The following is a 26,174-nucleotide window of genomic DNA, read 5'->3' on the forward strand; positions in this document are numbered from 1 at the left end:
TCTGCGGACGGCTGTCTACCGAGGGCGCGGAAACCACCCGGGCCCAGCGCCACTGCAGGCTGCGCCCGTGTGAGGTGTTCGCACCTCCTAACTAACTGTAAAGAAGGCTCTGTTCTCCTTTACATTTTGGATTGTCTCTGTTTCATAAAAATGCACCCGGGTTTATAATAATCTGAAGCTTGCAGCCTGGGTAGGTTTTTCTTAAAACTCCATCTGCTTTTTAATTAGTGAAGATTCCTCCAAGATTTTCACATTAATTGCTCATCACTCTTGGTTTTGGGGACGCGAGTGCTTGTTCCCGAGCATGTGGGCGCCCTCACTGGGGCAGGTGGCAGGGGCCGGGGGCTGCCCGCCATGGCAGTCATTTCAGATCCCTCTGAACCCTACGAGGGGGGCTCAGCTCACGATTTCACACCGGCAGGGACACTGAGTTCCAAGTCCGGCTTCCCCACCATGCAGCAGGTCACTGTCACAACCATCAGCGAGGCCTGGCCGAGGGGACCGAGGTCGGCTCGTTGGAGGCGGGGTCTGGAATAGGACAGTGCACCCCCCACCCACCGGTGTCCCCTCCTGCGGGAGGACGCCAGAGCTCCCTCTGTGCAAGCCCCACGGCTCTCAGTTACTCAGGGAAGGCCAGTGACGAGGGGACAGGAAACGGTCTGACCAGTCTCTTCGTTTTCATCGTTTTAAAGCTAATGTTTATTGAAAGCAAAGTAATCCATACGCATAGAGGAGAAAATCAAGTTGTGTATTTTGGGCAAAACGTGGGGTCCCATTCCTGCTGCCACCTGGGAGGACTGTCCCAGAGAGGCCTTCCCCGCACTTGTCACCCTGGCTCTCTCCTCTCTGAGAGGGGCGGCAGATCGACTAGCTGGTGACTTTGCCATGAGGCTTGAGCTGCCCTCTGCTTCCCTCCTGGGGCCTGGCCTCCTGCAGCGGTCGGTTTCCCTGCCGTGAGGTGTGTAGGGGCAGGTCACTGCGCGGGGCTGTCGGTCTAAGTCTGGGTCTGGGAGTCAGAAGCCCGCTGTTCACTCCTGATCCTCTTCCTCTGCCCTGCCCGGGGTCTGTCCGGCGCCTGCCCGGGGTCTGTCTGGCGTCTGTCCGGCGCCTGCCCGGGGTCTGTCTGGCGTCTGTCCGGCGCCTGCCTGGGGTCTGTCTGGCGTCTGTCTGGCGTCTGTCTGGCGCCTGCCCGGGGTCTGTCCGGCGCCTGCCTGGGGTCTGTCTGGCGCCCCATCAGCTCAGCACTCTGGTAAGAGGAAGGGTGCTGATTGCTGGGCTCCTACAGCAGCACCAACCGTGTCAAACGGCTTCTCACGGAAGCAGCAGTTTCTGTGCACCGTCTTTTCCTGCCTCTCCTAGACTTTTCAATATTTATCTTTCCATTCCTAATAACACGCTCCTGGTCAGCAGACGCCACGGAGTGAGGTGTAGACTCACCACGTGGTCCGCACAGGAGGGCTCACTCCCCAGGCCTCCCCCTCTGCCCTGTCCAGGGTGACGTGCGGAGGGGACAGCGTGTCCAGGTGCCCGTGGGACGGCGGCCTTGAGCTCAGGGTACCCTGGGCGCTCCGTGCTGTGCGGGCTCCGTGCGTCCCCGCAGATCGTCCACCGGCTGAGTGTGCGGAAGTGGGTCCATGGGCGAGTCGGCATCTTTTCCTACTTCTTATCATTATCATGTTTTTATTTGCTTGTTTTTCTCTGTTTACTTTTATATCTTTAAATGTACTTTTGTCTCTGTTACTTGATTTCTCTACTCTAAATGATGAGTTCTGACCCTAAATCTATCAAAACAAAGCAAAAGAAATGAGAAAATCAGGGAACCTGCTTCCCTAGCCATAAGCCGTACTCAATAACCTGATTTGTCTTTTCGTATTTCCCCCATATAATACACGTACAACATATTCCCAAGATTTATTTATGAAAATAGTATCACTAATACATAGTTTCAACCTCTTGTTTTCTCGCTCAGAATCAACTTGTGGAAATCACCTTAAATTATCCAGTACAGCTAATTATTTTTAATGACTGTGTAATGGTTTCTAGTGCAGATGTAATACATTTTTTCCAGCTTCTCTCTAATTGATGTACATTCAATTTACTTCCAATTCTTGGTCAAAACAACTACAGTGAGAACCTTTGTACGTTACTAATCCATGCGACAAGCATCTATGGTTGGACATGTCCTTATGTCGTGGTCCTTTCACTTCTGTTGGCATCTTTGAGGGGGTCTCCAGTACGTAGTGCCTTCCTTCTCCATCTAGATTCTAAACACAATGAAAAAATAAATAAGCAAATGACATGGAGGCAAAAATCACCTACATTACTGGTAGCAGCTGAATTGCTAGATTTGGCAGGTCTATTTGCCAAGGGCTTCTGGTGGGCCCATGATCAGACCAAGTTCTCCATCTAACTGTGTGCCCCAGAGCGACCTCCTTCCAGCAAAACCTGGCCGTTCATCCCAAATATCCTGGAGCAGCCGCCCAGGGCTGCAGGGGTAGAGAGGACCAGGGCAGAGTGTGCTCAGAGAAAGGGGCGGGAAATACGATTTCTCTCTCACATCATCTCTGGGAGAGACCCCTGGAAGAGGCGCTACAGGGCACAGAGGGTGTGTTTCCGTGGTCAAGCCACGCCCCCATCTCCACCCACGACCTTGAGTATCCGTCACAGTGAGGACTGTGGCTTCTGCCAGTTTGGTTTGCGATGGGTGTGAGGCCTACTCACCCCGGTTCACAGAGCCCGCGTGGCCTGGCCTCACGCATGGCACCACAGCTGTGTGCGCCTTCTCGAACGGTATTCATTTAGCAAAATGTGTAGAGATGCTGCTGGACGCTGGGCCCAACTTCAGGCCCCGAGACCCTGCTGGGCGTGTCTTGCTTCATGTTCCTGGGCCTTTGCTTCACATCTCTGCTTTCCGGATGACTCTCCTCCCTGATTGCCACCCGGCTGGCCTCTTCCTTCCCGCTCTTGGCCCAAACGTCCCCTTTGTGGAGAGGCTCCCTTCCTTGCCCGCTGATCTAGAATAGACCCCCGACACCCCCTTCGGGGCCGGAGCCCAGTCCTGCCCCAGCCAAGTGGCGGGCCACTCTGTCCCTGAACCTGTCCCCACTCTGCCCTCTCTTTGCAATCTCCACCTGGCTTTAGCACCATCTGTGCTTTCCTCATTCCATTTTAGGTACATTTTTATTTGCTCACTTATTATCTGATTTTCCCAACGGGGACCCAAGCTCGGTGATAACGAGGGGCCGTGTGTGCTCCCCGACGTGGCCCGCGTGGAGAGCGGAGCCGAAAGGCGGCAGCTGCGGCTTCTGCACGAGCCGCCCCGCTGCCCTGGCACCTCCGTTGTCTCTACCTGCCGCCGTGGCGGGGCCTCGCTGGGCTCGGGCCGGACGGGCTGGGCTCGCTGTGCACCTCGCTCTGGCCGGGGGCGCCACGTGTTCCTTCCTTCCTTCTCTTCTCCTCCGTCAAGCCGCTCCCTCACCGGTCTGCATCTTCCAGGGCTTCCTTGATGTCTCTCTGCCTCTCTTCCCTTTGAACTTCCGCGGTGGCAGGCGGTTTTGAGAAGGAGAGGCGGTCCACGCGTGTGGCCATCTTCTTGGTCAGGCTGGAAGCCTGTGCCCTCTGTCTCGTGGGGCAGGGGAGAGAGGCTCGCGGGCAGAGGCGAGAGCCCCGAGCCCCGGGCGCACGGCCACGGCAGGCCTGGGTCTCAGGCCCCCGGAGCCCTTCGTCCCCACCCCCCTCCGGAGGCGCGGACCGTGCTCTGGAGCTCCTGCCACCCCCCCCACCCGCGCCGTCTGAAGCAGGGTCGGGGCCCGTTCCCAGGGCAGCCTGAGGTCCCTCCGTCCACGGACGGCGTGGGGCCCTGGGCGGGGTGAGAGGGCAGCCGGGGAGCGATGGGGGCGGCCCTGGGCGGGGTGAGAGGGCAGCCGGGGAGCGATGGGGGCGGCCCCCTCGTTGCTTCCAAGTCCTGCGGTCCGCTCACCAGCTGCTCCGAAAAGACAACCGAGGTCGGCGTGCTGGGAAGATGGGAGGTGCCCTTGTTACTATCCGATGATGAACTGCGGTGTTGGCAGGAAAGGAAGCAGCCGGCGGGTGAGTTTCATGCCCGGAGACTCTGCCTTGGAAATGAAACGCCAGCCAGTGCGTCAGCCTGGCTCTCTGGCAGTGAGGGGGATGCTTCCGGCCCGGGGCAGGCCCACGCGGGGCAGGCCTGCTTCCCCAACGTTCTCCACCCACCTTCCTCCAGAATCTGGAGGGCGGGGGCTCCACCTGGGCCCCTGGGAAGCAGCGGTCTCCGCCCACTTCCCTGGCCCTCAGCGCTGTCTCGGGGGAAGCCCGCGGCTCTGCTCTCAGTGCTCCTGGCGGCAGTGGCACAGGAGGGTGGTGGCACAGCCGGGCACCCGGGCCCTGCGCCGCCCTCCCCCACCTGCCCTGACGCGGCTGGGCTGGAAACCCGCCCCAGCGGGACTCTGATGAGGCCTCGGGAAAAGGGGGCGGCGCCGGGGCAGCGTCGTGCTGCTTGCCTGCTGAGCCCTCGCTTTCCTCGTTACGGGAAAGGCTCAGCCCATCGAGCCCCGGAGCCCCGCTGCCTGGCTTAGGTCTGGGTACAGGCCGACCCTCGGCTCTTGCTTGCAGAACAGAAGGTCATTTTCTCACCGTCTGTCATACGATTTTTTGTAGATGAAATAATCAAAAGTCTTCTTAGGTATGATGTTCACTGCACGGTTGAAATCAAATGCGACAAAACGTGTGGGGAGGTGTGTGGGGGGCTTGCACTCTGTCGTCCCAGCCCCGGCTGCCAGGCTCCCATCAGAACGAGGTGCTACAGAGTCTCACCAAGACAGAGACTCGGTTGTTCATTGGAGAGCGCGAGACGGCGGCGGCTTCCCCGGGGCCGGGCCCTGAGGACCGCAGGGGGCCAGTGAGGAAGACAGTCACCGCCTTTTGTCACCGAATCTCAGGAGTGTCATCGGTCACTTCTCGCTCTGTTCTCTCGATTAGAGAAGCAGCCCTAGGTCCAGCCTGCAGGCAAGACAAGGGGGTTACGTAGGGGTGTGAGCACCAGGAGGTGCTGGGGCCAGTTTACAGACTGCCAGCCAGGGGAGCTTACTGGGTGCCAGGTGCCCTTCTAGCGGTGGGGCTGCACAGATGAGAAAGATTCGGTTCTGGCCCCAAGGACATTATAATTTAGTATGAGAAGCAGATATATAAGCAGAGTCCTTTTGGTATAGTATTATGAGCAAAATAACACAAATATTGAGGAGGTATAATGGTAGCTCAGAGAAAGAATGATTCAACTCTGTTGACAAAGGGCCAAGAGCAAGAAGGCAAGGAGGGCTTCCTGGAGGAGGTGAAGCATGAACTGACATTTGAAGAACAAATCCTCTCCCCAGTGCTGGACAGAGGGTACTATGGCCAAGGTGTGTACAGAACCAGCCCAGCCGGCAGGCCCAAAGGTCATGGGGCTCCTTTCCATTCAGGAAATACCTGCATTTCCCTTCAAAATGCCCCCGAGAAGTGGCTGGGAACAGCACAGCAGAGCGTCAGGTTATTCGATGGCAATGTCAATATGAAAAGTAAGAGCAGCGTTTCAACATCGGGTCCCGCCAGCCTGCAGTATGCTCTTGCCAAAATAGCCTTGTAAACATCAAATTTCGAGAAAGCGAAGGAAATTATGTTAATCGTATTCCTGAGAGCACTCAAGCAAAAGGGCTGTTTCCTGAAAATATTGACACGAAGAGAAGCCCTGTTCGACTGATCGTCCCTTCGGGCTTCCGAGTGTCCCCGAGGGAACCGGCAGAGGTCCCCCCGGAGGCTGGGCAGGCTGACAGGTGTGGGTGTTGGCAGCCCTGTGCTGGGGCGGGACACGGGGGGCGAGCGGGGAGACTTGGGGTCGGCAAGCCTGGAGGCAAGCACCTCCAAGGTCAGGCCGGGGCCTTGGGGCTGGTGGCCGCTCCCCGCCCGGCACCTGGGGGAGCGGTGCAGGGCTGCAAGGGCGGGGGTGTCCTGGGCTTACGTGCGTGCGTGCGTGGGGGGACAGCCAGCTCGCCTGGGCCCTGGTCCCCTGGGCTTCCCGCCAGCCCCCGCTCCCACCCCTCCACTGCCATGTTCACCAGCCGGCCCCCTCCCCCTGGGCCCTGCCTGCTCTGGGGCCAGGGCAGCACCATCTCATTGCTGATTTCCTGGGTCTAGGATGGTGATTGGTATGGAGTGGTTTCCTGCCAACATTCACTGAAAGCTTTCGATCGGGCAGGTAATTGGCAGCCCATCTAAACTCTAGCAGAATGAGAAGAGGGACTTCCCTGGGGTCCAGTGGTTAAGACTCCACGTTTCCGATGCAGGGGGTGCGGGTTCAATCCCTGGTCGGGGAACCAAGATCCCACAGGCCGCAGTGCCAAAAGAAAGAGAGAGAAGAAAGGGAATGTTCCAGAACACAGACCTGTAGCATCTGCTGTCCCTGGAGCTGCAGCGCTTGGCAGTGAAGCGGGCAGCTCTGAGGACAGGCTCTGGGTCCCAGGCCAGCCGCTCCCTGGCTTTGTGACCTAGGACGGGCTCCCTCCTCTGTGGGGACGTGCAGATGGGGAGGGATCCCCCTTGGGGAGGCTGTGAGAGGGCTTTGCCGTGCCCCTGCACGTGGGGCCTGGGCGAGCGCCCGCCCAGAGAGGTTCACAGGAGCAGGGTCCATCCTGACTGTACCAGGCCTCGCCCAGGGCACAGCTGGACCCTGTCCTGGCTCTGGAGAGTCTTCACGGCAGCCGACGAGAGCTGACTGGAGCTTACACGGGGTCCCGGGACAGCACAGGCCCGGGAAATCTATAGGATGGTGCCCGGACAGACGGCCTCCCAGCTGCACCGTCTCTCATCCCTTGCTCCTTGTTCTGTCTGCTTGTCCGTCTGTCCCTGCAGACAGGGCTCCTCCAGTGCTCTGAGATGTGGAGAAGAGGGCTGCCCCTGGGCACCCCCGTCACTGGGTCAGGCCGCTGTTCCCACTCTGCCTGGTAGGGCCGGGGCCACGGGTCACCGACACAGACTGACTCACCTCCGGGACAGGCCTCAGAAAAGGGCACCGCTGTGAGCTGGGACAGCACCCCATCCGGACGGCACCCTATTTGTTATCATTGATTGTGACACATTTATTCCCCTTCTACTTAGGGAAACTGAGGCTCAGAAAGGCTAAGGTTATTTTTTGGTTTTAGGGTGACGGGTAATTTTTGTTTCCTTCGTGCTTTTTTTTCTGTATTTCCTAAACGTTCTGCCATGAGCAAATGTGGCTTTTACAGAAGCAGAGCTTTATCAAGATACTTCTTCCTCCATCCCTTGAGGGGTCCTTGGGGGGCGGGGGAGATACTTCAGGAGCACAGACTGGCACTAGCTCTTTGGGGACAGTCCTGTGGAGGTGACAACAACGGGAGACCGGGCGGCGGGCCCCTGTTGAAGGGCTGAGTGCATCTCAGCATGGTCAGGTTCCGTCTAGGTCCCAGCGTTCAGCTGAGGCATTTCTACGGGCAAATCGTTATGACTTGTTTAAAAATACTCTATCCAAACCAATAAAATGACCAGTATTTATGTCTGGTTAAAAATAGCTTCTTTATTACAAAGGAACTTAAAAAAGATGTGTGAACGTTTTAAGAAATGTACAAAGGAAAGATCGTTGCGGAAGTGGCTATTCACACACTTCTGCAAAGCCGTGAGGACACCTTGATGATTTCTTCTCTGGGATTAGATGTGAAATTGTTGAACGGGAACAATGGCAGCTAACAAAAGCGTCCCAAGGAAGTCGGCGCAACTGGAAGGATAGCCACCTTTACAAGAGTGGCTCCTGCCGGAAGGAGAGGCGGTCCGGGTTGGGGCTGAGGGAGCGCTCCGTGGGGAGGGGCTGAAGGGGGATGCAGCTTGGTGGGCTGCTTAGTGTCTGCTCCCTGCGCAATTTCCCCCGCATTTCCTCTTCTTCCGGGTCCCCACGGGTGTCTCATCTGGAACGACAGGTCTGCTGGGGGCCCCGGGTTGGCAGCACAAAGCACGCCGCCACGACGCTCCACCAGGCCTGGGGTGGGCGCTGCTCCTTTTCTGGAATCCACTTGGATTCTGCCTGAGAGGCCGGATGCTGCCGCCTTTGCTGGGCACCTGCATCTGGGCAGCTCACCAAGCTGGCTGGGGCCCCGCGGACGCTCCAGGGCCCTTAGGCTGTGGGAACCAGGGGATGCTGGCACGGGGGAGCAGAGATGCAGGGAGACGGCTTTTCTGTTCCTCCTTCCCTTTCCTCGCCCCACCCTCGGACTCCTGTCTCGGTCTGTGAGATGAACTTGAAAGGCGACGTCATCCGACTCTTCTCGGCATGAGCCTTCTCCCTGGGGGCGGCTCAGGTCCCCCCGCGAACAGAACTAGGCAGCCCCACGTGCCCAGATGCGTCTGAGTCCCCGACCAACTCAGCGTGGACCACTGGCGCCGTGCTGGGCGTCTGGGCTCTGACGGGGCTGCCCCGCCTCTGCGAGCCCCGTTCCGCGCAAATCCAAGGCCCATCAGTGTTCACTGAGCACCTGCTCTACGTGGGCCCTGCCTCCGTCACTTTTACTTTCGCTGCCTCAACCTTACTCTCACGATAGAGCTTACGTTTTCATTCTCGGAGAACTAAGGTTCAGAGTGATTAATCAGTTATCAAGCTTGTGGCCTGAGCATCAGAATCTCAATCCACGTGGCCACCCCAGACCTCCCGAGCCCTTTCTCTCCATCACCTTCTCTTCCCAGGAGTCGGCGCCGCCAGGCCCCCGCGCCCACCAACCTGAGACTCGGGGTCACTCCGGACCCCTCCTTCCCCCTCCCCATCGCGCACAGCCACCGGCAGGTCCCATTGGCTCTACCTGCCAAGGATGCTTCCGTCCACTCAAACGTAACCTGCACCCACCTCCACCTGACCCAGCTTGGGGTCCGCCCTCCTCAGCAGCTGTCTAGTCTTTGAAACCATTTCTCTGTTTCTGCTTATCAGAGCGATCCTTTAATGACATAACTGAGATGCTGTCACTTCTCTGCCCAGAACCCCCTGGTGACCGCCCGTTACCCCCAGGGTGGAACGTGGGCACCCGGCTCCTCCCGGCTCCTTTGCTCGGCTGCTGGGGCCTCCGCTGTGAGCCCCAAACACCCCAGCTGTTCTCCTCTGCCGCTCCTTCCTGGAATTTGCTTTTCCCAGCTTATCACACAGCTGTGCCATTGTTAGCTGTGTGCCCAGAGCAGCTGTCCCCTCCCAGAGGCCACCCTGACCACATTGTTCTCAGTCTCCACTGCCCGCCCTCCCTGCTCCCCACCCCCAGGCCCCTGCCCCCATCCTCGCTGGGTATTCGAAGCCTCTTCCTTGCAAATTTCAAAACCACAGCTCAAAGAGGCTTGAGGAAAATGGGAATCACTGGCTCCCGTAACTGGGGAGCCAGAGGAGGGCTGGTTCGAAGTGGGCCGCACGGAGGACTCACCTGAACGCCCCTCTCCTCCTGTCGGCTGGGCCCTTGGCGGGGCCTGACTTCCTCCTGTTCTGGGGCAGGGGGTGGGGGGGCTTCCTCCAAGTGCTCAGGACCGGGGCTCTCATGGCTTCAGGCTTGCGTTGCCCCTGACTAGCAGCTGATGTAGAAAGTGACTCTTTTCCTGGTCTCCTGAGGAAAGGCCCCGCCTGGCCTGTTTGTCCTAGAGTGGAAGCCTCAGCATGAAGTGAGCCTGTGCTCCGACGGTCCGTACCGGGGCGTGTGCCCACCCCAGAGCCGAGCACGCAGCCCCCGATCCGCTCGCACTAAGAGTGCAGGAGCGATGGGTCTCTAAAGGGAAGAGTGAGGGGCTGTGGACACTCACAACACCCGGCTTCAGGTCGGCTCCTGTTCATCCTCTGCACCAGACACAGCAGTCTGCCGTTTCCCCTTTGCTTGTGTTATTTATTACCGTGTATCTCCCCATTGGAACATAAGCGCAACAGAACAGAGGGCTTGATCTTATTTTGAAGCATTGCAGGATACGGTTGACAACAAATGCTTGTTGAATGAATGAATGATGGAAGAAATGTAACAGCAGAACTGGGATTCAGGCTCAAGTTCCTCTTCCTCTCTCCACTGCATCTCACGTCTCAGGTCTCAAGCTCCCCAAAGTCAGATTCTCCCTCTGAGCGTGCAGGTACCTTAAAGGTGCCCACGTGCCCTGGTGTCAGTGAACATGGGCTTGCTGTTGGTCTGAGGGTCAGTTTGACCCAAGTCCTCCTCCGTCTAAGAAGAGATGGTAGAGAGTTGGTCCTCTATCCTCACCACGTAGATCAATGTCGAGCCCTGAGGTTGCCGGTCCACATCGGAATGAATAAAGGGATGGGTTCAGTCCAGGAGTTCAGACTCATTTTTTTCTGCGGTGATATCTCAAAGCACCGTGGAGCCCCTGAATTTATGTACTCACAATCCCACTTTACCCCCGGCAAAAACACTAGCATTGATTTACCTGTCTCATAAGGCTGTTTGAATATTCATTAAGCTCTTCTCTGCATCATGAAAATATTCATTTCCACCTGTGATTAGATTCAAGGAAGACTTCTGTTTCCCCACTTTGGCTGAGCAGCAATGGCAGAGATTTCCGGCTGTTCACAAAATTCATGTTTTCTTCTTCGCGGGCGCCCAGCGAGACGGGGTTTCCCAGCCTCCCTGGCAGTGAGGTGCGGCAGCGGGACTTAAGGTTAGTTCACAGGATGTGAGCCCAAGGGCCTGGGCCTGGCCCAGGGAAAGCTCCACACACGGCCCCATCCTCCCCGCAACACGGAGACAGGCCTGGACAGCCTTGGGGGCCACCTGCTGAAGACGGCAGAGTAGCCCCAGCATGAGACCCCCGACGGCCCTGCCCTCCACGCTCTGTTACGTGGTGAGACATAACCTTCCACTGTGTTCGAGCCATAATGCTTCTGGTGGTTTGCTTCATTAAGTAGTTCCTAACTTCACTCCATGATACCAAGTGATCTCTGAAGGAGACTCCAGTGAAATCGCAATGTTATGATTTTTGCTAAAGAGAAGTGATAAAAAATTTTGCTAAAGGGAAGTGATAAAGAAGTGCCTGGAGGCTAATTGAATGAACAGAAATATAGAAATGTATATCAATGGCTACTTCCAGATGTCAAGTAGCAGTAAGATGACAATACACATTGTGTCTATCCATTTACTTGTGAATATAGATCTATACTGTTATGCATATAGAAATACATAAAATGATGCACCAGCCCATTTCCACATGCTGAAATCTGAGAGGACCCCATTATCAAACACATTTACTTCAAAAACCAGCACCTTATTCTTTGAAGCTCAGGTTCAGCATTTTTCCAACACAATTAATTGTAGTAACATCATAAAAGATGATAAAAACTAAAATAGTTTTATTAAAAGTGGTAAGTGTTAATGTGATAATTAAACAAGCTAATTAAGAATGTTTAAGGCCTCAAATTGTAGTTCCTAGTCCCAAAGATTGAAAGAGAGGGAGGGTGGGACCTGAAGGGGCCTGATGTCCTAGTTATTTAGGTCACGTGGGGACAGCCAGGAGCCCCTCCCTCCACTGCCCACGAGTACAGCCTGTGAGGGGGTCCTGTCCTCTAGGATGGCATTGGCTCAATCCCGTGTCTCCTTAAGCCATCCTGAAAGAGATGAGAGATCCTTTACAACAATCTCAGGGCTGTGTTCAGATGTCTTGAATATTCCAGTGAATGATAAACTGAGAACAGAGTTCTCTGGAGAAACTGAATCTGTAAAATACATGTCTAAGGAATTGGTTCACACAGTCATGGAGCCTGAGGCGTCCAATCTGCAGGGTGGGCGGGCAGGCTGAAGACCAGGGGAGCTGATGCTGCAGGTGCAGTCCAAGGGCATCTGCTGGAGAATTTGCTCTTGCTCAGGGGAGGGTCAATCTTTTTCTTCTATTCGGGTCTTCACCTGATTGGGTGAGGCCCACCCACACTGGGGAGAGCAATCTGATTTACTTAGTCTGTCAATTTCAATGTTCATCTTATCCAAAAACACCCTTGTAGAAACAGCCAGAATAATGTTTGACTGAATATCTGGACATGCTTAGCCCAGTCAAACTGACACGTAAAATTAACAGTTTCAAGGGATCAGCAAACTTTTTCAATAAAGGGCCAGATAGTAAAATCCTAGGTTTGCGAGTATGTGGTCTTTGTCTGAATTATTCAGCTTTTCTGTTGTAGGGTGAAAGTCGCCACTGACGACACATAAACAAATGAGCAGGGTCATGTTCCAATAAAGTTTTGTTTATATAAACAGGCAGAGGGCCAGAGTTTGCCGAGTCCTGACACAGATAAATAACTAACATTAACTGAGCCCTTGGAATGTTCTCTAAGTACTGTCCATGCGTAACTGATTTAACCCTTTCAAAAATCCTCTGAGAAAATGCAGGCATTGGCACAGTAGAGTAACCTGCCCAAGTTTATCAGCTGGCTAGTGGTAGAATTAGTCCTCCAATCCAGGCACGATGATCTCTAAGCCTCACCCACCAGGGTAACCCGACTGCTCCCGGCTGCCCTGTTCTCACAAACAGAGGGTCCAGCAGAGGCTCAGTGCAGAGTGAGTGTCTGGTTTCCCTTGCTTTTCCGTGTTACTCTGGTTGTGGACCATCCGACGATGGGCATCTCCATCGACCTTTCTAGATGTTTCACTTCCTTGGCGCCCTAAGTCAGTAGGTGTAGTAACTTTGTTTCCATAAAGATTTCCCTGCATTTGGTGTGGGGGGAGGACGTTAATCCCTGTTGCACGTGAGGAAGTGACCGTCCCTGAGCTTGGACCCCTACATTTAAGTCTGCAAGTGCTCACTGAGCTCTCTGTGATAGTATCAACCCCCTTCTTTTCCAGACAGGAAACAGCCTCAGAGTGGATGTAACATTTTCAAGGTCGTATTCTTTTTTTTTTTTTTTTTTAAAGATATTTGCAAGAGCTGGAGGATAGAAGGGTTTTTGGCTTTTATTTATTTATTTATTTATTTTTGGCTGTGTTGGGTCTTCGTTTCTGTGCGAGGGCTTTTCTCTAGTTGCGGTGAGTGGGCGCCACTCCTCATCGCGGTGTGCGGGCCTCTCACTATCGCGGCCTCTCTTGTTGCGGAGCACAGGCTCCAGACGCGCAGGCTCAGCAGCTGTGGCTCACGGGCCTAGTTGCTCCGCGGCATGTGGGATCCTCCCAGACCAGGGCTCGAACCCGTGTCCCCTGCATTGGCAGACAGACTCTCAACCACTGCACCACCAGGGAAGCCCCAAGGTCGTATTCTTGGTAAGTGGTGCTGCAGGTGGATTTGGCCTAACGCACGTGTGTCTGCAGGACACATGCTTTCTCCAGGCCCTGTCGTGTGCACTGGGATGTTAAAATTCATCAGAGCTATAATACAGTTTTACCTCAAGGTCATTGAAGGCTATTTGGCATTTCAGTTATACCAATAGCTATTCACGTCTCAAAGCAATGACCTTGGTCTTTATTATGATTTTTTTCATCAGGACCACTCAGAAACCAGTGATATCTAGTGAGAGTTATCCGTTTTTACACTGGGGAGCATTACATTACAGCAAACACCGCTACTGGGGATAAGTCATCACCTGCATTTTGGGTCCCAAAATGGCAGAGGAAAAGTTACCAAAAAATAGAATGTTCCCGGGATTTTATTTTTCAAAACCCAACCTTACAACCCAGCTTAGTATTGAGCAAGTCTTCCCAAAAGCAAAAGATCTCTGACATCTGAATTCTTCAAATTGTCAAAGAGCAAGATGCTGAAACTCCCAGCAGGATTGCCATTCTGACCAGAGGTGACTAGAGCCTAAGAAATATGACAGATGCTGGTTTCCATGTAAAAGTGCAGGGGCACCTGCGCCCTGGGCTCCTGTCCCCAGTGGATGGAGAATGTGGCAGGAAAAGATGTTCTGTGCATGGACCAGAGGTCATGGAATGAAGCTGCAGGTGTGACCAAGGATGCTGAGGTGGGCAACACAGTTACGTCTCCTGGTGCCGTTAACGAACAGACATCTGCCTGGTGCTTCATGGTTCAAGGTGTGAGTTCATCTTCCCTTCTTGGCAAACCAACCCCGTGTCCTTTATAGAAAGGAGAAGCGAGGGCAGAGGGATGACCCAACTTGTGTGCGTCACGCAGACGTTACATTTTTGGCCCCGGATTTGAGCCTGTGTTTGGACAGCAGCTGTGTCATCTTTTCACTGAAACTTTAAGCTCTGTCAGATCTTGTCACCGTCCATGTAAAATTGTCGCCAATGTCAATATGAGATTTGGGCCCAGAGTCTGAGATTAGTCAGGAAGGTAGAACAGGACCTCCGGGCAGAGTTGCCAGGCTGGCTGTGTTTGTGCTTGGCTGAGGGCCTGGCTGGGATGGGGGGGGTTGCTGAGGCCCTGCGGGCTCGCCCACCCAGCAGTCAGCTCTGTACGCGGAGGAAGGGGAGGTGACGAGCTGGGCAAGCCGTGTGGCCGCCACATGGTCTCCCTGCCCCAAGATACGGGTCCCTCCAGCAGCATGGCACAGGCATCGAGTGCTTGGCTCTGAGGTCCAAACCCGGTGTCCAGGGTGCAGATCAAAGCTGACGGTTCCCAGGAGCGATGTGACCCAGGTCTCAGCATTAGAGGGACGCAGGGGGACTTAAACCTCCTCCAGGGCTCTCCTGAGCCCCATCCGCTTCCTGGCCCCTCCTCTGGGAGGGCATCCTCTCTCTCCGGCCGCACTGGGGCAGCTGGGAATGTTAAAGACCTTCCTAACGTTTCAAGGTCAGTGAACCCAAATCTGCTTCCTTGAAGTTCTCCCTTGGCTGTTCTCTCTAGACTTGAAGTTTTCACAGCTCACTGCTTCTAGATGTCCCCAGAGCAGTTTGGCCCTTTCACCCTGTCTTCTGCTCCTGGCGAGATGGTCAGGAGAGGAGACGCGTGGCAGGGATCACAGGAGATCGCGTGCGGACTCCTCCCTGCCGCCCCACCAACCCCGGGTTATCAGTAAGATGCGTCAGTGCGCGGCTGCCTCAGCCCGGATGCTCCCAAGTTCTGATGAAGTCGTCTGGTTTACAACCTATGAGAACACGCCGTCCTCATTTCCTCAAGGCCCTGCTGGTCTGAACAGCTGAAGGGCTGATGAAAGACCCTGCCTGCTCCCGGCCCGGAAAATACCTCTGTCCTCACCGTGCCCATCAAGGCCTCAGAATACAGAGGACGGATGCAGGCATTTCCAGCACCGTAACGGGACCTGGGAAGTTTTCGTAGGAGGGCTGCTGGGTGACCTTCAACGACGTGGCTGTGAGCACAGTGCGGTGTCAATGTCAACAGCCCGTGAAAGCAGCCCGGAGTTGCAGTCGGGAACCACCGTCCTCCCGCGAGGGCTGCTCTCCTCACGGGTTATTCGTGCATCAGAGGGTCATCTAGAGCCTCCGTGTTCCAGGGAAGCGCAAGCCTATCCGAAAGTGCTCACGGTTTGGTGAGAAAGGGAACTCGCAGATACTTCTGTGCCATTTCTGTGCCAGGTTTGCCACAGGGGCGAGACCCCGGCTCCTGCGGGGCCCAAGGGCAAGAGTCTAGGGGTCCAGGGAGGGCTTCACGTGGTGGGAGGTGGGGACGGGGGCTTGGGATAATTGTACGACATGAATAATAACAGCCAGGCGGTGGGGACCGTGCAGTCTATTCTTGTTATTCACGGCAGTTATGCTTCACAAAGTGGCCACAAGCACTGAGTCAGTGAACCTGACCCGTTGCTCTTGGGAGATATGGGGTCCGTGTGTTGGTCAGGGCTCTGCAGAGAAACAGGGCCGACAGGATGTGCATATCCACAGAGTGTGATTTATCTCAGGGACTGGCTCCGTGATGGTGGAGGCTGGTGAGTCCACGGTCTGCATCGTGGGCAGCAGGCTGCAGGCCCAGAGCAGAGTGGGCACGGCAGTTCAAGTCCAAAGGCAGCTGGCTGCAGAGTCCCCCCCTTGCTCGGGACGGTCGGCTTTTATTCAGGTCAGGCCGTCAACTGATTGGACGAGGCCCACCCGTGCTGGGCAATTTGCTTTGCTCAGCGTGCCCTGATTTAAATGTGAATCTCGTCCAAAAACAGCCTCAGAGAAACATCCAGAATAATGTTTAACCAAATATCGGGACACCGTAGCCCAGCCCAGTGGACACATAAAATGAACCACCACAGATTCCTGCCAATGTCTGGTCACAACAGTTTCATCCACCAAACAGTACACCACCTTGTTTTATGTGTTTCTGTTTGAAGACACCCAACTTAATAGATATCATGGATGCATTAACATTGAACTCAGGGCCAACAGCCCATAACTCGTGCTGTATGGAAGCTTCTCTAAGCTTCTCTGGGAGGCCCAGCACAGCCTTTGTATGCTTAGGACACTAGACAGCACTGCAGCGTGACGCTCGGGGACCATTTTAGACAGAAAACCAAGAGCAAAATCACCAAGATGTGAAGAACGCGGCACTCAGTAGACCACGAGGAGGACACCTGTTTGCGTGTGAGCTGGACGGAGAAGGCGGGATGTGGTCCTGTCCCAGCGGAGCCGGGGTGGTGGGTCTGGACGTGCGCGTGTTTCCCTGCTCTGCGATGGCTGAGGATGCCCATGAAGGCCCCACGAGTGCCGACTGCAGGTCACTAATAGGTCTTGGTGAGTAGGCGGATGTACCAACCTGGAATCCCAGACCAGTAAGGACTGACCGCGTATGAAGCTGGGCGGCTGTGCGCCCGCCTGGTGGTGGATCCCGATCGGGTGGAGCCGGGGGTGGCCGTGGAGGTGAAGCTGGACAGCGCAGGGCTGGGGACACGCTTGGGGTTAAAGGACTTTCTCCTGAGCCTGGACTCAGTGTTCAGCCATTGGAAATGATTGAAGACTTTTGGAAAGTGAGTGGTGATCTGACTTGCATTTTTGATGTGTGTAGATGTTTTCATCTATAAACGTGGATGAAAAGGGGAGGTGCTGGACCCGGGGGGTCCTGATGAAGCCTGCTTCTGGGACCCCAGCGAGAGAAGGTGATGCTGTACGAGGGGGTAGGGGGGGCGGACCTGGGAGGAGAGTCGGGGGGAGAGGACAAGGCCCCGCGGGAGGCTGAGGCCGAGGAGAGGTTCTGTGGTATCCAGGTTCAGGGCTGCATCCCTGGAACAGAATCTGTCTGCAGCCCTGCAACCACAGATCCTGAGAGCCCCCGCCCCAGGCCTCCTCCACACCCGCGGCCGCAGCTGTGCTTCCTTCCTCCTCCCAGACTTCCCCGGGAGACGCCCCAGCCCCCAAGCTCTTCCCGGACCGTGTGTTCCGCATGCCAACGCTCCCCCTGCACGCCCCGTCTGAGGTGCTGCAGAATCCCCGCAGCTGTCCACAAATGGGGTCTTCTTCCTTCGGTCTCGGGGGACAATTCCGTTCAGACCTGTCACTCCTGTGTTTAATAAATTGGGTCCCTCTCCACCGAGGATGGTGACGCTCGGTCCCATCCCTGCCCGGAGCTTCCTCGCGGGCTGGAGGGTGGAGGTCATGCCTAAGCAGCCCTTCTGAAGACACAGCAAAAGGGGACAGATCGGAGCGGAGACTCTCTGGGGACTGCAGCCCTAGCCCTTTGTTCACCTCTGAGCTCTGAGCCGCTCTGCATCTTGAAATGAATTACAACCCACCCACGACGAGGCCTGCTTCTTGTCTGCCCTCCATCGGGGCTGTGAGAGCGTGCTGGTCCCCGTTCCCATCTGTCACTGTCAGCCGGCACCCGAGGACACCACCTTCTCTACGCCAGTTTCATCTTGGGGCCTTTTAAGATGCTGAGCCCAGTGGAGATACCGAGATGCACACTGTAAGGGATGGGTTTTCCACGATCAATTACAATCAACTGGGTCTCTTTCTTCCCCGGGCGCTTGATCCAGATATTTACAGGGAATTCTGATCAGATGCTCACGGTCCAAATTAGTATTATTTCATCTGAAAATGCAAGAGTGTTTTCATCCAAAATCAGCTGGTTTTGAGTCAATCAGCGTACTATGTGGCAAAACACAGTAGAGGTAGGTGACGGGACGGCGTGTGACGTGGCTGGTCAGTTACGGAGAGGGCAGCGTCCCGTCGAGCGTCCACAATCCAGGCCATGTGTGGAGTTTATCTAAGTCCCAAGTCGCCTGTCCCACCCTCTCGTCCCTCCTGCGTGGCCCTCACAGAGTCCCCGCCGTGGGGACCTTCCCCCGAGGGGCTCCCCACCCTGGAGGGGGAGGTCAGCCAAGTGCCATGGGCCTTGGCAGCTGTTTACACTTTTATTACAATCCTCAGGTGACTGCTTCCCAGCAGGGGTAAAGAGCAGGGATGCGGGACTCATAGCCCTCTTGCCGCTGGGACAGCTACGTGGCTAGGGGAGCAGGTGTCCGGGGCAGGCACAGGACGTGGTCCCAATCGGGCTGGAGTGGAGGCACTCGTGCTGCCACCTCCAGGACTGTGTGTCCCGACGAGCAGCTCACCTGCGAGCGGCAGGAACAAGAACTCCTGTTCCCCAGAGACCACCAGTTTCTCTTCTCCCCCATTTCCTCCCCTCCCCCACCCCGGGCCCCTCAGCATCCAACATCCTTGGGAATCCCTGAGCCCAGATTGTCTCCTGGGGACCCAGGTCCACGTAAGATATGTGGAGGAATACACATATTCTTATTTCTCTCCTAATTAAAATTAACTCAGAAAATGACTTGTTTCTGTTGCATCTTTATGGAAACTGGAGTCACGTGTCTCATGTCCTGGGACTCTGGCCACATCTCCTGGAGGCTGAAGCTAAGCTCCCCCGGTGTCTGCGTGCCGTCTTCCTGTTCCTTATGTCACATCATTATCTCAGCAGTCCTGTGTTTTGCCTAATATTAAAAAAAACGAATCCAGTCCAAACAATACCATCGATGGGAACTTGATCTGGTAGCGAGAGTTTTTTGAAAAAAATCTTAAGTAAATTCTATTTATTCTCATCCTCCCGCTCACAGGTCCCAAATTTAATGCAAGTGTGGGCTGGCTCTGTCCTCTAGGGAAAGGGCTCCTCCCCAGCCCAGGGGTGAAAGAGGTCCTTCCCTTTGCCAGAGGATATTTTAGACCCAGATTTGTAGCGTAACCTGGCCCAGAGGGGTGGGGCCCCGGAAGGGCTTTCCCTGGAGAGCAAAGAAGATGCTGAGGTACCAGGGCCCATTTTCACTTTCCGGATGTTTCATTGACAGAAGCATCTAGAACTGCTGTGGACTTCCTGCCGCCGTCCGAAGGCTCTCCTGGGGGACAGCAGAAAGGCTCTGACCCACCAGAACACGGCTGAGCTGCTCACACACCTGCCTCCAGGGATCAGCAAGGTAGGTCTGGGATAGAATCTAGAAAACTGTGTTTTTAGCAACCTGCCCTGGGAATTTCCATGCGGGTTTTTTACCAGCCAAAATATGTGAAACATGGTCTTAAGCCAGCTTGATAAACTGCTTCAAGACACCGAATGTGTTTGGTTCTCAGCCAGGGGTGTTTCTGCCCTGCAGGGGACATTTGGCAACGTCCAGAGGTGTGTTTGGGGGACGCTGCTGTCATTTAGTGTGGAGGGACCTGGGACGCTGCTAAACATCTTATAATGCGCAGGGCAGTCCCCACGGGAGTTACCTGCCCAACGTGTCAGCAGCGGGTGGGGAGCCTGGGCTGACAGCCTGGAGGAGCCGTGAGGTCCTTCTGTGAAGCGTGGATGCCTTGAGAATCAGAAAAGAGGAAGGGAGTGAAAGAGAAAAGTCTTGGCGAGGCTGGGGACATTCGTGGTCCATTTAATGTCTTGACGAGAGGGTGCCCACCACTCCTCCCCCGGCAGGGGTGCTGGACGTGAGTCTAGACCGGAGGCTCCTTGAGAAGAGCCTTCATGGGGGGGGGGGGGCGTATGGGGACACCGTGCTTATCAAGTGTCACAGAGGAAGAACATACTCTGGGCAAATAATTTCTCCAGCTGACCAGATGAACTGTTTTAAGCATAATTTTTTATTAAAAATAAACAACCTAGCCTAATTTACATTTTCTGTATCTTCACAGTTAGAATGTGGACCACAGTCTCATGTCTGCAGGGTCATGGCCAGCACTGATTTATCACATCTTGCACAACGATGCCTTCGGGAAACTTGCTCTAAATTAAACCAGTCACTCCCTCCGTCGCCTCCCAGAAGTGGAAATTCTGAAGTTTGTGTACCTTTTTCTTCTGCAGTTTCCACTGTAACGGCCAGGCCTGCTGCAGGTCTTTCTCTGGTTTGAGTTCTCTCCTGCGGATGCAACTGCAGCGCTCAAGGCCGCTCAGAGCACCAGCAGTGCTTGCCCGCCGCAGACCCCTGGGGCAAGGCCAGGTCCAAGCACCCGGCCGACGGCCGCAGGCTGGGCAGAGTGGGATGCCGAGGGCATAGCTCTGGCGGGACGGGCCTGAGGGAGTGAGGGGACTGGGCAGGTACCGCAGATATGGGCGTGTGGTTTCCATTCTTCTTTAGGACTGACAGCATGGTAGGTCCAGTTAGTTTAATAACCGGACATAAATAGGATGCTAGGACATAAACATCCTGGACTCTGGCATGAGAGTTACTTCTCTTTGATCCTGTTTCGTAAAATGAATGAACTGTTGTTGCCATTTTTTTTCTAGCTGTTTCAAAGCCTGTGGTGTGCACACAGACTTGCACCTGCCGCGTGGTGCACCAGAGGGAGGGCCCTCAGGTGAGCGTGAGTCAGTGAGTTGCAGCAGGAACCCCCTAAATACGGGGGCTCGCGTCTGCTCTGTTGATGCGTCAGCTTCCGCTGTGGACCAAGGATCAGACCCGAGAGGCTCACCAACACGGGGTGAGCAGGGTACGTCGGCCAAAGCAAATCCATGGTCGTGCGCAGGATTGGGGCAGGGAGATACTCCCTTCCCGTGGAGGGGCGAGGCGGAGTGAAGGTTCGCTAAACGACAGTATAATTTACTTTCACTCTCCTTAGTTCTATACTTTAGGTGGACATGTCAGGGGCTTCACGTGGTGATCTTGGTCACACGGGGAAACCTCAGGATGCTAGGTGTCTCTGAGTGCGGAGAAAATATGAATGACTGGTGAAAGGTGAGCATTTTCCTGGTAATCATGACTCAAGCAGACCATATGCTTATGCTTTGTTCTAATCGGGGTTAAGGAAACACTGGATTTTTCGTGGCTTTTGATGGGAGGAAAGAAGGAGTGGTTTCCAGGCAATGAGGATGCGGCCCCTCGCTTTGCCTGTCATGGTTCACGTTCTCTCCGGGTCCTTCCTGGTCTAATAAAGAGCATCTTGGCAGAGGAGACGCTGGAGCAGGTGCCTTTGCAGTGCAGGCTCTGGGTCCCGTTCTGGTCAAGGAGGTGCACGGGGACCCGCTGGCTCTGCTCCCAGGCTGCCCCGGGCACCATGCCTCTGCCTGCCCCACCACCCACCCCACCCACCCCCGGCTATAATGGAGGGAGGTCACCTACAGGGCAAGGGGCGGCCCCCAAGGATTCGGAACTCTGCATTGGCCGGTCACCAAGCGGAAAGGGTGACTTGGACAGTGGCCGAGCACAGAGCTGCCCTCGCATTGTTCGTGAGTCTTCCCCAGGCCTCCCCGGAATCTCAGGGGACCTCATACAGGTGCACGTGAGGGCCTGTGACTGTCACAAACCCTCTTTCCTCCTCTTCGTCCTGAGAGCCTCCAGCTGGAGGGTGTGTGGCCCCTGCCCTGTGCTCAGCAGTGGGTTTTGCGGTTACCTTGTGAACTCGGGGTGCCGGTCCAGCATTTAGGTTTTATTGTGTGTGGGTCACCTTGTGTACGGAGCATCTCACTGATTCGAATCAATCGATCAGTGCGTATTACATAGGAGCTATTCTGAAGAGCACCGCCAGCCGCCCTGTGAGAGCTGCACTGGGGCTGGAATTAAGAGGCTGTCAGGAGGGATTAGAACCCCAGTCCAGCTTTCCCTGGACCGGCTGTGTGACCTCGAGGAATCACGTGGTCTGGATCAGGCTTTGTTTTCTTGGTACAAAATCCAGATACAAACGTACTCTGGTCTCTCGGGGCGGCTGTGAAGATCCGAGGAGATAGTGGGTATGGACAGGAGGGACGGACCGTGGCCAGTGGCACTGCCACGTCGCAAGGCAGTTCTAATACTCGGGACCCCGGCTTTGGAGTTCAAACACTGAATGGACGCCGACCTCCCTCCTTCCCTCCCACCCCAGTGAAAGAGCTGCTTTTATAAAGCCCGGCGACCTTTGATAAGGCTTGCCAGGTGTTCTTACAACATCTCCTTGTTCAGGAAACCATCTTAAAGAGAGTGGGCACGTGAGGCGAGGACAAGGTGCCCGTGCCTTCGAGGAAACGGTGATGGAAATCTTGCTCCCGGTACCGATTTGCTTAGCGAGTCCTTTTCCGTGGAAGCTGAGCCCCAGCCAGGTCACGTCTGAGTGATGGCGGAGCCTGTGTTCACAGCCCACAGGAGTGAGAGTCTCCTTCATGGCGTTTCATTACGTCAAGGTGCACATGCTTGGCCCGTTTCTGATGTTGATGGGAGCGTCTAAACATCCGCTCGTGGGCCAGTGAGAAATACCTGCAGGCAACGCCTCTGGGCTGGACGGCAGGCTGGGTGCGGCCTGTGCATCTCTGACCGTCCTGTGCCGCCCTGGGTTCCAAGCCCCGATCCTCGGATCAGCTCCGCTCGCGGTCTGTGCGTTTCTTGTGGGGGCTCCTGGGAGCACGTCTCCATCCGACGGGGACCCTCCGGCGGAGCGGCCCTGCGCCGTCCCGTCCCTGCCCTCCGGCACCCATGGTGCTGCCCGCTGAGGGTGGCGGGTTGTCCTTTGAGTCCACACTTTGCCTGGCCCTCCTGCCACCAGAAGCGCAGGCCCCTAGGCCTGAGGGGGAGCTTTTCCGTGGGCTGGGTGTCCTGTCATGAGGTGATGGTCAGGCTGGCTCTGGAAGACTGAATAGACGTGTTTTCCATCGGGAGGAGGGGACCAGATTTTGGCAACCGGGAAGGGCAGGTGCAAAAGCACAGCTGGCTGAACGCCACAGTGATGGGGACGGAGGTGGAGGTGATGAGACACAAACAGGCGGGCCACACAGGGGGGCGCGGACGCTTCCTGAGCGTGATGGGGGCTGACGGGGCCCGTGAGGCTCTTGGGACAAGGGGCTCAGCGTCTGAGGCCCTGCTCCTTGGGGACCTGGCCACTCTCTGTAGAGCTGCTTGCAGAACCACCCACTGTGCTTCCCAGCTGACCTTCTGGAAGGCAGCCCACCTGCCCGGCTGGGGACAGAGGCCACCTCAGGGCAGGTGGGACCCCAGGGGCCAGGGCTGGTGTCCCTGAGTTCAGGGCTTAGGTAGCGCCAAGGGCTGCTTTTCTCAGCAGGTGCTTCCCAGACGAGGGGAGCCTGGCCGGATGGACGGGGCATGTGGGGTCCCTCAGGGCTGGAGCACGACGTCCAGATGGCCTGAGAAGGGCAGAGGGTGGTGGGAAGGTGCTGCCCGAGGTGAGGAGGAGCGTCTTGGAGGCCAAGCCCAGGCCAGGGTTGGGGGGGCTCCTGTCTGCTGTGCTCCTGGGTGGGGATGCACCGTCCCCCGGCCCCCTCGTCCCCTCGTCCCCCCTCCATCCATCCTTTCCCTCCTCACTAGCCGCGTCCCCCTAACTCCCCCCCGTCCCTGCTGGTGAGCAGGTCTCAGAGCCCTCCCGCTGGCGGGACCACAAGGCGCCCGTGTCGTGTCTACACGTGCAGGTCCACCGGCAGAGCGTGAAGTGTGGCCGGTGATCTTCAGACGGGGTCACTGGCTCGTCGTTTCCGTGGGGCCGTTAGTCCAAGCGCGTGGCTCCAGGGCGTCGGCCCCGAGGAAGCTGCCGGGGCTGTTAGGTGGGAAGAGCCCGCCGTTTCCTGCAGGGACGCCGGGAGCAGCCTGGGCGTGGTCCCCAGACCCGGGCTTGGCCTCGGGCCGTGTCTCAGGCACGCTTTCTTCAGACGTCTGCAAACATAAAGACGTTTTGCATTAACTGGTGATGGATGGGTACAGTCTTCTGGAGGAAACTCGGGGTAAACTTCAGGTGAGGGTAATCCCTTAGGCGGTTACCACACGGCGCTGAGGACCTTTAGTCTCCGGCCTTACACGGTTTTTCTCACCTTCCTCTGAATTCGTGTCGCTCCGTGCCCCCCTCCACGCCCTGGAAATTGGGAGCCCTGATTCTGCTGGTACTGCCATGAGCTTTATTCTTTTCCCACAGGCCACGACCTCCCACGGGCTGGGCCAGACCCTCCTGCACAAACTTCTTCACGACGCGCAGCCCCCACGCATCAGCTCTCCCTTCCGAGGAACAGTCAGTCAGTCACCGCTGCCACCAAGATCTTATGCTGTCGTCCCCTTTTCCATTTACTTCTGATCTAAAAAAAAATGAGGTGAAAAACTGGTCCACGGTGTAGTTGACAGAAAATACGTTATCTGTGCTGCGCAGATAGGCCATCCTGCAGCTATTTAAGTTATAAGATTCTATCGCCTAAATAAGGCCATCGCTGCGGGACGGATTACACTGCGGTACAGGCCGGCAGAGAGGTGGCTCAGGCGCCCTGGGTGAGATCGCAGGGTTGGGGAGGCGGATAAGTCACCCCAGTGGGACACAGAACTGCTCGCCGGGAGCCCTGCAGCCGGAACTGGGGAAACAGCTCAAGGCCTGGGTCCTGGCTGGGGGCTGCGATGTGAACCACCCCTGCTTGGCCGGTTCGCTGCCTGCTCCCTCCGGCTGGAGTAGCAGTCTGTTGAAGGTACCGTCCTCCCGGCTGGTGACTGACATGCTGGTCGCGTGGTTGCCCCTCACAGTGGCGCAGGCAGCTGCCTTCTTCCCCGGCCTCAGCTCTCTTCTCTCCGAGCGTTAGGACGGGGGCCCTCCCCCCGCTCACACGGCACCGCGTGCGCTCAGGCCTCGGGCCCGTGGGACCCTGACCCTGGGCGATAAGGAGCGGGGCTGACATCAGCGAGCGCACCCTCACCACAGGTGGGCTCTGACTTATTTCACATTCAAGTTCGACTTGGAATTGAGGCGTGGACCCTGGGGACCGCCCCATCTGGCGTCCTCGATTTCTGCCCACCAGAAACTGGGGGTTCGAGACGGGCTGTACTCCACCCAAGCTCCCCAGGGGCCCAGGCGCTCCCTGGGGTGAATGACGCCACCCTGCGTCGGAACAGCCTTTATAGGTTTTCAAAAGCCTATTTATTGCATGTACTATACAATTTTCTTTTTAAAGGAAACCTAGCTTTTTCTTTTTTTAAAAAAATCTCCTTAAAAAGAGAGTCTCCCTGACCCTGCCCACGCTGAGTTCTAATTGTCACTGCCGTCCCCCCGCACCTGACCATCTCAGCACTCCTGCAGCATTGGTCTAGGGGTCTGCCTGGGGCCAGTGTCTCCTGCTGGCCCAGGTTCTGTGCGAGTGACCCACCGCTCCCCTGGCTCTGGGCCTGACTGGAGCAGTAGCTCCGCCCAAGAATGAAGGAGAATGGGTCAGGGCAAACAGGCTCGGCCGGGGATCCTTCGGCATCTAATCTCAGCGCTGACCCGCCGTGGGTTACCTACTTACCCTTGGCCTCCGCATCTGTCAGGTAGAGATCACAGTGCCTTCCTGGCTCGGTTGTCATGGAGATTTAGCAGCATTTGGTCTGTAAATCACAGAGCACGGGGCCCACCAGGGGATCCCTAATCCCCTCCCATTCTTCCCAGTCCCTCTTAACCAAGATGTTCATGCCAGGGCCGCGGACTCAGAGCTCAGGACCTGACACGTCACCACGAAGACCCCCGACGGGACCCTTCGTCAGGAGGCTGCCCTTGGAGTTGGTGATCCTGCAGTGGGTGTTCGGGTGCCCGAAGCTCATCTGACTATACCACAATGGGCATCGGAGAGATGGAAGGTTCTGAAGGTCTGAGGGCTGTCTGGCAAAAATCATAATTGCCTCGTTATTGTTGAAAATTTTTATAAAATACATACAGTTATGGTATAAAATAAAAATAGCTGACATAAAGTGGGTACTTACAACCTGCCAGCTACATGCTATGTGCTAGGTGCTTTAGAGGGAGTATTTTATTTAGTCTTTGTGATACCTTTTCTCTTCTTTTTACATATAAGAAAACTGAAGTGCAAGGAAGTGAAGCAGCTTCCTGACGTCACATATTATGGGTCCTGGAGTGGAACCTGAATTTGAC

At 55.8% G+C, this 26,174-nt stretch overlaps 1 protein-coding gene across 1 annotated transcript; it reads right to left on the reverse strand.

The window, feature by feature from the left end:
• Positions 1 to 1,897: 1,897 nt before the first annotated feature.
• On the reverse strand, positions 1,898 to 9,571 carry LOC309612096 (uncharacterized protein; the record flags this gene model as incomplete). The annotated part of the gene is made up of 7 exons (XM_082357373.1): positions 1,898 to 2,264; positions 3,350 to 3,533; positions 3,980 to 4,625; positions 4,834 to 4,898; positions 4,949 to 5,019; positions 5,827 to 5,965; positions 9,459 to 9,571. 7 exons carry the CDS (start codon positions 9,569 to 9,571, stop codon positions 2,091 to 2,093), a joined length of 1,392 nt encoding a protein of 463 aa, XP_082213499.1. The 3' UTR covers positions 1,898 to 2,090.
• Positions 9,572 to 26,174: the final 16,603 nt, after the last annotated feature.

Source organism: Balaenoptera borealis, assembly GCF_965194805.1.
Source record: "Balaenoptera borealis genome assembly, chromosome: 15".
Taxonomy (NCBI): Eukaryota; Metazoa; Chordata; class Mammalia; order Artiodactyla; family Balaenopteridae; genus Balaenoptera; species Balaenoptera borealis.